We start from the raw sequence: 15,128 nt of genomic DNA on the forward strand, positions 1-15,128 counted from the left end.
GTTTTCAGGTGATATCTGCCCTACTCACGTTATATCAAATGCAGTCGTACTTTCTCAGCGCTCAAACTTTCTAAATCCCTTTTCCTTCATGACGAGCACCGTCATTTCTTAAGAGTAGAATGCAGCCTGTCCGACTGGCTTCAAAAACCGGTCAGCTTTACAGCTAAGCATAAATATCTTGACAGGGTCAACAAGGAAAAATATACTTTATTGTATCTATGCAAGTAGAGAGCGCTCAAATTAAGAGCTTCTTCCGGCCTCGTTTTCATGCTTATTTCCCTTAGCCATTGCACTAAAAATTATTTATGAAGCCCACAGAACCCCATTCCCTGAATGCAAAAGAATCATCACGTTACGAAACAAACGGGAAATTAATATATATCTACAAATTAACAACTTTAATCCATTGGAGAAAGTAACATAAAACCGCTATGAATCTACTTCAGAATGACCTTAGCTATGATTGCATGATTAAAGAATCTGATTAATTATTCTCTGACATTTGCAAATCTGAAACGAAACTGTCTGAGAAGTGTTAACTTTTCGAGTAGTTCCGTCGATTCACGAACTACCTACGAAGTAATATCGTGTGTCTTCACGGTCTTGTTCACAGAGTCAAGTACAGACATTTTCATTTTAAAGAGAAAGTGAAGGTGAGTAAAGAAAGTCGTATATTTTGACTGTAGACGAAAGCGGAAGCGCCAAGCATTATTCCTTCGCTATGATTTGAACCAAGACAAAGCGGGTTATTATCAATTTCAGATGACTAACTTTAGCATAGATAAACGTCCAAGAGCGAAGGCCGTAGATTAAAAACTCCTCAATGCATTTGTTTTAATTTTACACGACACAGGAATGAGCTAAACAACATTGGACGCTGTTAGAATTAAGTCACGCATATGGCCGTATGACTTTGTCTTTGTCACTTATTTTCATTACTCCTCGATAGTTCATCTACTCGATCAATTCCCTTCCGAGCCAGTTAAAGTGACGATTATTTACAATGATTGCAGTTAAAAGATACTGATCCGCTTATTTTAGTCAAGTCTATAGTCAAAACGGCGATAGCTGATACTTGTCCAGACGCAAACAAATGCATTAAGATGTCTTGAAGATAACAAATGGCGAAAACTGTTCGGTAAAGTTATTATGAATTTTAAAGCAAAGGAGACTAAAATCTTCTTTAAAATACAGGATCAGTTCGATTTACCATGCAGCTATCCGTGCTTCGATTGTAAGAATCTCAGAAGATCCTTTCAGATATGCCAGCTTCAATATGTGTTTCGCTACGAGAAAGTAATTTGTAGTCTAGACGAGAGCATTACTCGCTCGATGTGATTTGCACTGAAGCAAAGCGGCGATTCTACTACATCCTGAGTGATAACTTTGTCGTGGAGGAACATGCAAGAGCGCGAATTTTTCACTGAGTTCATGGCTTACAACTACTTCTTCCCACTTTTTTAAATGCAAACAACACCGGGATGATTTGAACGGTAAGCAATAGAAATCCAGGCTGTGAGAATTGATTTGTTAGTTGTGCTTCGATTCTAAGAATCTTGAAAGATCAAATATATGATCTCTGGCTTACCCTATGAATATCTGTTTTAGTCATGAAGGCAAGTTTATCGATTTGCTCTGTCTCTCTCTGTTGAAAGGTTATGAATTTGTGAGGTAGACATCAAAACTTTTGTTTTCGTACAGTCGTACAATCGTTCTTCGGTTCTCGCTACAGAAATGAGATAAGTTAATCATGCGATTTGTTTTGGTAACACTTGCATCGCTCCTAGGGCTTCAAGTTATTATTATAAATGTAACTTTTCACTTTTTTAAATGCAAACAACACCGGGATGATTTGAACGGTAAGCAATAGAAATCCAGGCTGTGAGAATTGATTTGTTAGTTGTGCTTCGATTCTAAGAATCTTGAAAGATCAAACATATGATCTCTGGCTTACCCTATGAATATCTGTTTTAGTCATGAAGGCAAGTTTATCGATTTGCTCTGTCTCTCTCTGTTGAAAGGTTATGAATTTGTGAGGTAGACATCAAAACTTTTGTTTTCGTACAGTCGTACAATCGTTCTTCGGTTCTCGCTACAGAAATGAGATAAGTTAATCCTGCGATTTGTTTTGGTAACACTTGCATTGCTCCTAGGGCTTCAAGTTATTATTATAAATGTAACTTTTCATAATTGTAGTAGTTCTGGTCTCTTTTTCTGAAAGGATTTTAAGACATATTACTATTTGTTCATATTTCATGCAGCCTAGGGGAAACGTAACAGCAACATATTTATTTGACTTGAAATTTCAGTAGACCAAAATTTTGTCATTTCGTCGAGTAGTGTGGATTTGAATAGTTATCCAAGGTTATCATAACATTTACTGTCAAGTGAGTAGTTAAGTATCATCGCTTCAGCTTTATCATTTTGCGACTCAACTTGTTGTGTGGCAAGATAGCCCTGAGGTAAATCCAAACGTTGTGATTGGTTCTAACTTGGTCTCTATTTTGCCATAGAACTGTTTCCACGGAGACGGTCAAAAGGCGTTCATTTTTGTTCACCGAAGCTGGCTCAAAATAAACAAGTTTGGCCCGAGTGCCACATAATAAACTACATACTATATGCTTGCTTTCTTGAACCGTACTGGGTAATATTCAGTTTGCACTCGTTCGATTTTGTATGCACCTCGCTGCGCTCTGTCCTTACTGTCACGACTTCGGGTCAATAATCCTCGGTACGGCCCTCGTGCTCGATTATTAAGAATAATGCTGTAACTGGAGAAGTTCTGTTTTAGCTACCAAAGTAGGGCTGTTTCGGTGATTGAAATACAGTTCTATTTTTGGGTCTAATTTGGCCCTTCTAGAAAAGGGTTGTTTTAGCCCGATTGCAGTTTTGGAGTCAATTCTTTCTTTAGAGAGAATGAAAATTGATTTCTATTTTGTGGCCAATTTAAGTAAACTTATGTTACAAAAAAACGTAGATAAATGGCTAAATGGGCATCATAAGGACTGGGATGATGCTCATGACAGGAGCTGTTTTGAAGAACTATGTAAAACAGCCTCTGAAAAAAAAACTAAAGTGGTTGTTATATGATGTAAATAGGCCTCACTTCAGCCATTTCATATCTGTACCATGTAGTTGAATGGCTTCGTATGCAGCGCAAGTTTGAGTTAAGTTCACACGTGAAATTTCAGACCAAAATTGCACAACATGAAGTTCAATTACCACTTCATTACATCCATTTTGAAATCACAAAATTCAATTTCTATTTAGGATTGTTTAGTCTGTACAAATGTTTTGTTGATCCCGCAGTGAGCTTGTTTGTAGAAAGTTGCAAAAGTTGTTTTTTCATTTTCCTGCAATTTGATTTATTTCTTTAAACAAACAATGGGTTGCTGTATTTTAGTTGATGCAACAAATAAACACATATATCTATATATACACCCGTTTTTTTAAATAAATACATATATATACACACCTTTTTTTATCCATTAGGTGTTGACAGAACAAATTATAAGTACAATTTTTCAAAACTAAGTACAAGAGTTGCTGTCCAAATGACAAAAAAATAGTATTGTTCCTTTGACGTGGAATATACATGTATCGTGCATCACCTTATTTTTTTTCCTGCCAAAATATTGCTTACAGTATACACTTACATGTAAGACATAATAAAGCTATACTTAGATCTCTACGTTACATACGTTACATACTTTACTGACATAATAGTTTTTTCTTCAGTTTCCACTTACGTAAGAATTTTCCCCTATGAGTAAAGTCAGATGCCAATTTTTTCAATGTTGTATTGAAACTTTAGGTAGTACGTCTGTAAAATTGGGGTTATGTCCTTCCATAAACATAACCACTGTGAAATCCAGTTCAGCTGCATTTTTACAGGCAAACAGATTGTGTGGCCCGAGAAAAACAGATTCAAGGGAGAATTCAACTTCAATTTAAGTTACTTCCTAAATCCAATTAGTGAGAGCGCTCCAAAGTTGAAAGATCCGGTAAAAAGTTAACAATTAGAAGCCCTGCACCTACGAAAACTGTAAAATGATCAACCAATACCTAAAAGAAAGGATTCCACGGCTTAAAAAGCTTCAATCCTAACTGGCATATATCTTGATCACAGTAGTGTAGAACTAGGGGAAAATTAATCATTAAAAGAATCGCACCTACATGTACTGTTAAATAATCAATCAATACAGAAAGGATTCCTCAGCTAAAAAAGGCTTCAATCCTAACTGGCATACATCTTGATCACAGTAGTGTAGAGCTAGGGGAAAAGTTCATCATTAAAAGAATTGCACCTACATTTACTGTTAAATAATCAATCAATACAGAAAGGATTCCTCAGCTAAAAAAAAGGCTTCAATCCTTACTGGCATACATCTTGATCACAGTAGTGTAGAGCTAGGGGAAAAGTTCATCATTAAAAGAATTGCACCTACATGTACTGTTAAATAATCAATCAATACAGAAAGGATTCCTTAGCTAAAAAAAGGCTTCAATCCTAACTGGCATACATCTTGATCACAGTAGTGTAGAGCAAGGGGAAAAGTTCATCATTAAAAGAATTGCACCTACATGTACTGTTAAATAATCAATCAATACAGAAAGGATTCCTTAGCTAAAAAAAGCCTTCAATCCTAACTGGCATACATCTTGATCACAGTAGTGTAGAGCAAGGGGAAAAGTTCATCATTAAAAGAATTGCACCTACATGTACTGTTAAATAATCAATCAATACAGAAAGGATTCCTTAGCTAAAAAAGGCTTCAATCCTAACTGGCATACATCTTGATCACAGTAGTGTAGAGCAAGAGGAAAAGTTAATCATTAAAAAAATTGCACCTACATGTACTGTTAAATAATCAATCAATACAGAAAGGATTCCTCAGCTAGAAAAAGGCTTCAATCCTAACTGGCATACATCTTGATCACAGTAGTGTAGAGCAAGGGGAAAAGTTAATCATTAAAAGAATTGCACCTACATGTACTGTTAAATAATCAATCAATACAGAAAGGATTCCTTAGCTAAAAAAGCCTTCAATCCTAACTGGCATACATCTTGATCACAGTAGTGTAGAGCAAGGGGAAAAGTTCATCATTAAAAGAATTGCACCTACATGTACTGTTAAATAATCAATCAATACAGAAAGGATTCCTTAGCTAAAAAAGGCTTCAATCCTAACTGGCATACATCTTGATCACAGTAGTGTAGAGCAAGAGGAAAAGTTAATCATTAAAAAAATTGCACCTACATGTACTGTTAAATAATCAATCAATACAAAAAGGATTCCTTAGCTAAAAAAGGCTTCAATCCTTAAACTGGCATACATCTTGAACACAGTAGTGTAGAGCTAGGGGAAAAGTTAATCATTAAAAAAATTGCACCTACATGTACTGTTAAATAATCATTCAATGCCTAAGAAAAGGATTCCTCAGCTAAAAAAGGCATATACCTTGATCACAGAACTGTAGAGCAAAAGAGAAAAATTAACAAATGAAAGCATAGTACCTACATGTAATTTAAATATTTAATCAGTGCTTAACAGTAAGGATTCATCAGCAAAAAGCTTCATTCCCAACTGGTAAATCCCTTGAACACAGAAGTGTATAGCAAGAAAAGACTAATCAGTAGATGCACTGCACCAACATGCACTGTTAATGATTAATCAATGCCTAACACATGGGATTCCTCAACAAAAAGCTTCCCTCCTGATTGGAAATTACCTTGATTATGGTAGTATTGAGCAATGGAAAAAGGTAATCATTAAAGGCAATGCATATAATTTCCAGTAAAATGATCAATCAATGCCTACCAGTTAGGATTCCTCAGCTAAAAGCTTAACTTGGAGGTGGTAAATTTTTTTATAGAGAAAAAAATTTATTGTTAAGCATTGCACATCCATGTATTGTAAAATGATCAATCTGAGCCTAACAGCAACAATCCATGAGTGAAAAAAAAGTTTCACTACTAACTGACTTATCCCTTGATCATAATAGTGCAGAGCAAAGGAAACAAATAATCATAAGATGCACAGCACCTTAATGTACAGTGATTGATCAGTGCCTTACAGCAAGGATTCCTCAGCTAAAAGCTTCACTCCTAACCGGCATATACGTTGATCACAAGAGTGTGGAGCAAAGTAAAAAAAATCACAAGATGCACTGCACCCACTTGAACTGTAAAATGATTATCACTTCCTGACAGTAAGGATTCCTCAGCCAAAAGCTTTACTCCTTACTGGCATATACCTTCATCACAATAGTGTAGAGCAGAGGTAGAGCATATTACATGGCCACGCGTTGATACGAATTTTATCTTCGAGTGTAATGAGTGAGCGAAGTGACTATATCTATAACAGTAGGGATTCCTAAGCAAACATCTTCTCTTTTAACTGGCACCTACCTTGACCACAGTAGTGTAAAGCGAGAGAAAAAAAGTTAAGCATTTGAAGCAGTGAACCTACAGTACTTTAAAACGATCAATCAATGCCTAAAATTAAGGATTCCTCAGCTAAAATCTTCACCCCTGGAAGGCATATACATTGATCATATGTAATTTAACGTAATGGAAAAATTTATCATTAGAAGCATTGCACATGCGTGTGCTGTAAAACGATCAATCTGAGCATAACAGCCAGGATTCATCAGTAAAATGAGGCTTCACTTCTTACTGGCATATACCTTGATCACATTAGTGCAGAACAAAGAGAAAAATAATCATAAGATGCATTGCACCTACATGTACTGTAAATATTCAATCATTGCCTGACAGAAAGGATTTTGTCAACAAAAAAAGTCTTCACTCCTGAATGGCAATTACCTTGATATCAGTGGTGTCGATCGTGTCAGTTAGGAAAAAAATAATCACCCATACATAGTGTAGAATGATCAATCAATGCCTAACCGAAAGGATTCCTCCGCAAAGAATTTTATTCCTTACCCCATCTACTTTGATCACAGTAGTGTAGAACATGGGAAGAAACTAGTCATTTGAAGCATTGCACCTATACGTACTGTAAAATTATCAATCAGTGCTAAACAACAAGGATTCCTCATCCAAAAATCTTCATTCCTAATTGGTAAATACCTTGATCACAATAGTGTAGAGCAGGGGAAAAAATAATAAGAAGAACTACTGCTCCCACAATTTACTTGGATTAATCAATTAATGAGTAACAGTGAAGATTCCTCAGCCAATAGCTTTAATCCTAACTTACATATACCCTGATCACAGAAGTATAGAGCAAGGGGAAAATTAATCCTTAAAAGTAGTCGTATGTACACTGTAAAATGATCAGTTAATGCCTAACAGTATAGATTGCTCAGCTGAAAGCTTAACTCCTTAGTGTCTCATTCCTTCACCATAGTGGTGTAGGGCAAGGGAAAAATTAATCAATAGAAACACTGCATCTAAATGTACTGTAAAATGCTCAATCAATGCTTTAAAGTTAAGATTATTTAGCTAAAGCCATACTCCTTACTGGCATATACTCTGATCACAGTAGCGTGGAGCAGAGGAAAGTGTAATGTGATTGTGTGGGCCTCAGTTACTGTCAACTTACTTTTATTGTAAACAGTGGTACAACCAGAATTCCTCAAAACAAGAACGATAACCACACAACATCGAGCCTGCCATGTGTCCCTGCATAACGCATGCGCGAGACCTATAACCGCAGACCTGTTATGTTTACAGAAAGAAGAAATTGATCATTTGAAAATCAATCAATCAATCAATCAATCAATGAAAGAATCAATCAGTGTTTAAAGGTACGAATCTCTCAGGAAAATACTTTTCTCCAAACTGACATATACCTCGATCACATAAAAGTATGAGTATCGGATTACTTATGCTTACTTGCCTAGGATGAGGCCGAGTGGATAATCCCCGTAACGAAGCAAGCCACGTAAATTATGATCACGAGGGAATCGGATGTCCGCAACTTGACTCTTGTTTGCAAAAAGTTAAATCGCTACAATAAGTAGCTGTGTAAAACTCTCCGTCCCTTCGTTCGTTAAAACCTCTGACACTCTCTGACATGCGTGCTAGCTGAGAGAATGAGCTCTCAAAGATATCTGGGACTAACCAGTGTTGGTAACCATGCAGGCTTTTTTTTTTTAACAAAAGCATGTCGAGTTAAGTACAAATAATACTTCTCAAATACTTACTTGATATTCTCCCAATAGTTTTCGATGGAAATCCATGTTTTAACGGCCTCTATGGTGAACCATTCGGTGGACTTCTCTATGTTTAAATGGTCGGTTCTAGTTATGAATGAACTCAGCTTTTTTTCTTAAATCCTGGCAGAGTAATCTCGCTGACAGAATAGGAAGCAGCTCTAACTGATCATGAGAAAATGTTTCTTCATACTGCAGCTGAACAAAAGGCATGGTGAAGCAAACGGTTACGACCAATGAGAGGCTTAAACGTCTGTGAATATATGAAAGTCATATACTTGAACTGCGGATAAAGACGTGAATATGAGCGATCTTCGTAGTAATGAACACCACTTGAGCAAGCACTGCTCCGGTATCGCAGAGGTCATGGGCTCAAATCCCGTACACGCCTGAATTTTTTTCAGGCCTTATTTTCACTACTGCCCAAGCAGTGTTCATTAGTGCGAAGATCGCTTTCATATTCACAATGAGAGGCTCACAACCTTTTGTTCACTTTTGTTAGACAACCTTACGTTACAATTCGCCTTTGTAATTTCTAGCTGAGTTTGTTTTTGAGAGGACCATTTATGATGGCAATCCCTCAGGTACAGAATTCTACCTAACGCAAGACCGAAAACGGTCCATGAAAATGGCTGAGATAGCCCAGTTAGGGCTAACTGACCATGAATATAAATGCTTCTTCCAATTTGTGAAGTTATTAGACACCATTCCCATCAAATGTCTCTTGCATTGATATATGTCCTTTTTTCAGCTGGAATCCTCTTGTTATTTCTGGAGCCTTATCGAAATGTAATGAAACAGGAGCTTAAATGACCGGTGAAACATAGCTCTGAGATCGATTGAACACTACCTCGCATTGTGACTGTTGTTCCTAACTGTCCCACAATTCATGATCACTTATATGCGACGATGAAGCTTTAGCAAGGTGTTTATTAACGTTGTCATATTAACTATAGCAGGATAGTTTTACGATCCTTATAAATATCAAGTATCCTGGCGAAGTAACCTGAGACAAGTATATGTCTAGATCAAAGCTTCATATCGCTTCTTTGAAAACTCAACAGATTCCTCGAGCGACATGTTACAATATAGCCCGCCATGTTGAAGGGTTGAACTATGGGTTAATATCCAGCAACAACAATATGCCACTGAGGTGCTAATTTGCTCTTCTGGTTTGATTGAGCCTTTACCGGAATAGCAGGATAATTCTCTTCAAAACTTCAGAGAATTTCCTCTCTAAACATTACTTCAGTTGTAGAAACACTGGAAAAAAAAAACACCTCCTTTAACTCATGTTCACTTTGCTTTAATTATTTAATTTTTTTCTCAGGTCTTATTTCAGCTACTAGTTCAGTAGTGTTCATAGCTGCGAGGATCTCTTATATTCGTTTCTTCACCGCAGTGCACATATATGATTTTCATATATCTTACAGTCATTATTTTCTTTGATTAGTTATCCATCACTAAGTTCCTGTCCAGCTAGCTAGTTAACTCATGTCAATAATAATATCTAAACATTTTCCAAATAATTTGGCATATCATTTTATCACAATCGATTTTATGCTACATAAACCAAAGAGGTGACTGTATTTCTAAAATATTTTAGAACTCAGACAGCCAAAGGCTGATCAGCATTGACTCTGAGCACTGAAGATCATAACTATATTATTGATCAAATAATTATTCCCAGGAACCTGTTGAACATGGCGGACGCTACCATCACTGAAAGCACGAATCAAGCAACAAGCAAAAGAAAACCACCAGAGGTAGATGTTAAAGTGCCAGAGGTTGAAAATCTCCCGCAGCACTCAGAACCTTGGAAAAACGTCCAAAACAACTTTCTGCCGGTCCATTTTCTTTTGCTGACGGTAAACGAGTGCGAATTCCGAAGCTGTCTTTCCTTTCTCAAAGAAGATTTTGTGAAAAGTTATCGCAAAACCCTTGGCTTTGTATACTTTGGAAGTATCCTTGACAACGAGAAAGTGAAGGTTGCAGTGATAAAATGCAATATGGGTGGTGCCGCTACCAGTGGTCCCCTGGTTGTTGTCCCGAAAGCGGTCCGCATCTTGAAGCCCAAAGCTGTGTTTAATGTGGGTGTCTGTGCTAGTTTGAACAAGGAGAAAGCAAAGCTAGGTGATGTGGTCGTGTGCTCAAAGTTAATAACCTACGCCTTCATAAAACGAGAGGAAGATAGGATCGAGGAGCAAGGTGTCAGAGTTCCTTTAAATAAGGGTCTATCAGGTATTGCCAGACACATTGGAGATGGATGGAAACCACCCGTGAAGAACTCAACCGGTCTGAAGGTGAAAGCAAGCACGAATGGCGTATTTCTGAGTGGGCCTGAGGTGATTAACGACCCAAATCGACTTGCTGCACTGATGAAACGATTTCCAGAAGCAACAGCAATTGAGATGGAAGGGGAAGGTAATAAATGAAAAGTAAAAGTACGTATTTCAGAGTATTTATATCTGTACAGGGTCATGTTTGGCCTTCGGTCTTTCTTTCTGTCTTTCTGCCTTTAATGTCTGTTGGTCTCTTTTTCTATCTGTTACACATGCCAGGATACATTTAGCTGCTGAATCAAGTTAAGGTTCAACATCATTTCATTTTTATTTTTTAAATCAATTTTTTTCAGGAATGTTGATGGATAATCACTGTAAGAAGTATTTTTGACTGCCTTGTCCTCAAAATCAATAAAAAGTGGCAAGTTACACTAAAATTTTAGCCCAACTTACATTCATAACCATAACAATCGATTCTCATTGAGCTTCGCACCTGCGAACGAAACAAATTATGTCCAAGTGATGGAATATCGGCTACAGTTGAACGGAAGTTGCAGGGGAAGTAAAATCCACATTACAAACATCAAAACAAATTAAAGCTAGAAGAACGAAGATTACAACTCTGATGCCTTTCGTTTGTTGTTTGTTTGATATTTTAGTTATTTTTCGCTCTCTTTATTTCTTCCTTGCATGCTCCCCATTACCTTGAATGACAACTTTTCATACAATCCCTTACTGTCTTTCTCTATGTCTCTGTTTCTTGCCGTCTAAGTGTCTCTCTATTTGACCTAGTTGTGTCTATTTCGCTGTTTCTATCTGTCCTTCCATGAGTCTCTCTGATAACTGTCTGCCAGTGTCTCTCTTTCTAACTGCTTTAAAATAATATGTAATTTCTTTAATCGTAGCACAACTGCAAGGATCATATCTTTGCTAATATTTACTGATATACTTATCCATTTACTTATTTAAAAAGGCAAAGTAAAAACCCGGCGTCTATTCAGTGTCTCTTATAAACCAATGCTTTTCTTTAAGGTCTTTACGCAGCTGCCCATGATCTCAACATTGAATGGATTGTCATTAAGGGCGTGTCAAACTTCGCCGATGGAAAAAAGTCTGAAACTGATCATTGGACACTATTTGCCAGTGTTATGGCGGCCTCTCTCGTTGCACACATCCTGAAAGATTCTGGTATTTTTGAGTCCTGGCCTCACTTCGAAGGTAATTATGCAGTTGGTTGAAAAAGTAGATACTTTTATCAAGGGAACTCTACATTAAAAAAAAAAATCCACAGGCAAGTTATCGTCAGCATGATTAGGATTTGCTGTATAAAAACGCTGTTTAACGATGTCGCGCAGGCGAAAGTTGCATGATGTGATTTACAGTGGCAACCGATTCTCATGACGAGCTGCTCCTAAGTGGCGTGAACTAAACACTGCCAGTCCTGAGAGCAAAGAAACCAGTATACATCAAAACAAACAGAATAAAAGGAAATAAAAAGTTTTAAGATCATTCCTAACAATCACCGCTTGCCAGGTCTAAGGTTCATTGAATAAATATTAAAGAATTAATTTAACTGATGGATATATGAAAAATTACACAATAAATAACAGGAGCCACAGACAGCCCAAGCGCACTATATGTGATTTTGGGGTTTAAATATCATTAACAGGAATGCCTGATAAATTAAGATTGATTTTGTAAGCGTTAGTGTGTGCCGTAAAAAAAAGAATGATGATAAAAAATTTTAAAATATACAAAAAAGTCTCCTTACCTTTATTCCGTGGCCGCTTTGTCGCTTCCGGCCATTTTAACGCTATTTGTCGAAATTCTTAGTACTTCGTGTTGTGCACTATTTTATAGCTTCTATTGTCATTTGTACTTTTATTATCATTATCATTTTTTTATAGGACACGCTTGAGTTTCATTTTATTTATTAGATATTCCTGTTAATCACCATTAAACCCCAAAATCTCACACACAGTACGCTTGGGCTGCCTGTGAAGGAGCCAACCTATTGGTACAGAGACGGTTTTTGTCAGTTTTTATGCATAAAAGATGCAGTTTAACTCTTCTCCGACAATGAACCCATACTTTGGTGCTCCTTTGATCTATTCTAGTTAAGAGGATAACTGAAAGTAGTCTTTTTGAGCCTTTTAATTATCTTGTGTTTTACGAAATGCAATATGTTTAACTGTAGGTATGATTTCTTGTCATTTTATACAGACAATTGGGATGCTGAAGATGGTTCTCCTCGAAAGAGACGACGGTCGTCATCTTCTCCTTCCGGTTCAGACCCTAAAAGAAACAAAGCGACAGCAGGTAATAATGTTTAATTTTTAAGTACACTGTGGTAAGAAAATGCCTGCTCAAGATTTTTGTTAAGTAGCGTGGAACAAATTAATTTCAAAATTTGTCCAAATATTTTGTGTTGCTAGCCCATAGTAGCAAATATCATGGCTAAAAAGCACAAGTCTTTAACCAGAGTATAAAATGCAAATGATGCCAGGTAGCGAGAGGGGAGGAGGAGGAGGAAAGAGAAGGACGAAGAGAGAAAGGAAAGGAGGAAGAGAAAAACGAGAAATTGAAAGGAGGAGAGGGAGGTATGGGATGGATGAAGGGAGAGAGTAAGAGAAGGAGGAAGGTTGGGAGGGTGGAGGAAGATTGGAAACAAGGACAAAGGGATGGATGGAAGGAGGGAAGAAAATAAGAAGGAGTGGAGGAGGACAGAAAGAAGGGCAGAGGAATCGTAGGGAGAGAAGTAGCAAGGAAAGGAGGAGGGGAGGAAGAAAAGAAGGAACAATGAAGGTAGTTAGAGAGTTAATCTAATCCATTCTCGTCTTTCAGGAGATTCTTTTATACAAGGTGCACCGCAGGAACCTTCAAATCGAAGAGGACGGCGATCCACACGATCCAGTAGTAGTGAACCGCGTGCTACTCAAGGAATTTTACCAAAAAAATCTTGTTAATTCCGTAGATGATAAATCTAAAGGTAATTATAGGGTAATTCCCATGTTCACTAATTGAACTCAACAGTAACGCCTATTAACTCTGTCAACGCTTTGTTTGATTTTCGTCTTTAATTCATTTCCTTAAAGCAGCATCGAATTCAGCAAAAGTTATTCTTATTACATTATACTGAAATCGAGAGGAGAGACTCAATCACCATGGAAACAGAGCGACATTAAACAATTTAAGCCTCCTTTGTGAGTCTTTTTAATGCAAATTGTCCGATTAATTAGTAGTAAGACTTCATGGCATTCAATTCGGTCTGAAATCATACTCGTGATAAACAAATCGGACTCCCGCTGCGCGTTCGTCCGATTTTGTCATCACTCGTATGATTACAGTCCGAGTTGAACTCCACTCAGTCCTATTACCATTACTTATCCTCAGCTCCGGTCAAGGCTGGTGGACCACCAGAAGAGGAGTTGGAAGGGCTGTCTCTAAAACTTGGAGAAAATTGGAAGAAATTAGGAAGACGCCTGGGATTCGACGAAGCCGCAATAATTAACTTTGATCACGGCAATAGGAAGCTGGCAGACAAAGCTTTTGAAATGTTACTGGCTTGGAAACAAAGAGAAGGCTTGAATGCCTTTTACGAAGTTTTGTACGATGCCTTGTGTCACAATTTTGTGCAATGTAAACTTCTTGCAGAAGAGTTTTGTTGCGATAAGATTATAGAAAATGTCTCTCCTTAGTCTTCTGTTATAAAGATTAATAATGGTAACAGGACTTCGTGTCGTCCTATTCTGTCAGTAATCATACGAGTGATAAACAAAATCGGACGACCACGAAGCGGGAGTCCGATTTGTCAATCGCGAGTATGATTACTGACAGAATTGCACGCCACGAAGTCCTGCTATTAATCAATCATAACCATTACAATTTCCGGAAAAAAAACATTTAGGACAAACATCTCCAGTTGGGACAATGTCTAAAGCAAAAAATTTTGATATCTCCCAGTTTCCAGGCTAAGTGATTGTTGCTATGGTTATTATGATCAATTCTGTGATTGGTGGTTTAGCTGAATGGTATGATTGGCTGCTTTAACTGTCCGATTACAGGAGTCCGATTACACTGTCCGATTACAACTGTACACAGTGATAAGTGAAATATAAAGCAGCTGATGCACCGATCACATTTGAGGAAATTGTAATGGTTATGATTAAATGATTTATATACAATTTCATATGTCTGTCTAAGTACTCCATAAAAGATCTGTATCGGCTTGCATTTGTAAACTCCGCTTATTTTCCTAGCTCTTGAAGATAGGAAAAATATTAGCTTTAGAGGATAGATAATCACTCTAATTTTTCAGAATTTTTTAAGAACCGCAGGTGGTGGTGGAATTCATTCAAATGTTCGTAACACGCTGAGTACACTCCCAACCAAAATACCCTTCATATATCCTTCACATTCTGTCATTAAAATGTACATTCTCCTTACTATTCTCTCTGCATTTTTTATGGAACAGATAAGGATAATTGCGTGCTTAACAAATCGAAAGCTTTTTTGGTTGCTGATCATTTCCTTTATTCTCAAAAACTTATTTTTCAATTAATGAGTGATACTGTGAGGAGAAATAAGATGATAGACACTATATGTTTAAGGGATAATCGTTTGTGGCGAGCCTAGAACATGAAGTAACTTCTTGTTCTTGAG

General features: G+C 37.2%; 1 protein-coding gene across 1 annotated transcript; it reads left to right on the forward strand.

The window, feature by feature from the left end:
- The first annotated feature begins 481 nt into the window (after nt 1–481).
- LOC131777000 (5'-methylthioadenosine/S-adenosylhomocysteine nucleosidase) lies at nt 482–14,911 on the forward strand. The gene is made up of 6 exons (XM_059093220.2): nt 482–653; nt 9,875–10,608; nt 11,499–11,684; nt 12,690–12,785; nt 13,311–13,455; nt 13,860–14,911. Exons 2-5 carry the CDS (start codon nt 9,888–9,890, stop codon nt 13,430–13,432), a joined length of 1,125 nt encoding a protein of 374 aa, XP_058949203.2. The 5' UTR covers nt 482–653; nt 9,875–9,887; the 3' UTR covers nt 13,433–13,455; nt 13,860–14,911.
- Nucleotides 14,912–15,128: the final 217 nt, after the last annotated feature.

This window comes from Pocillopora verrucosa, chromosome 3 (genome assembly GCF_036669915.1).
Source record: "Pocillopora verrucosa isolate sample1 chromosome 3, ASM3666991v2, whole genome shotgun sequence".
Lineage (NCBI taxonomy): Eukaryota > Metazoa > Cnidaria > Anthozoa > Scleractinia > Pocilloporidae > Pocillopora > Pocillopora verrucosa.

Excerpts from the sequence above, each read along its gene's own strand:
- LOC131777000 (XM_059093220.2), top strand. The coding sequence starts at position 9,888 with ATGGCGGACGCTACCATCACTGAAAGCACGAATCAAGCAACAAGCAAA. Across the intron at positions 10,609-11,498 it reads AATTGAGATGGAAGGGGAAG|GTCTTTACGCAGCTGCCCAT; the intron begins GTAATAAATGAA and ends CTTTTCTTTAAG. Across the intron at positions 11,685-12,689 it reads GTCCTGGCCTCACTTCGAAG|ACAATTGGGATGCTGAAGAT; the intron begins GTAATTATGCAG and ends CATTTTATACAG.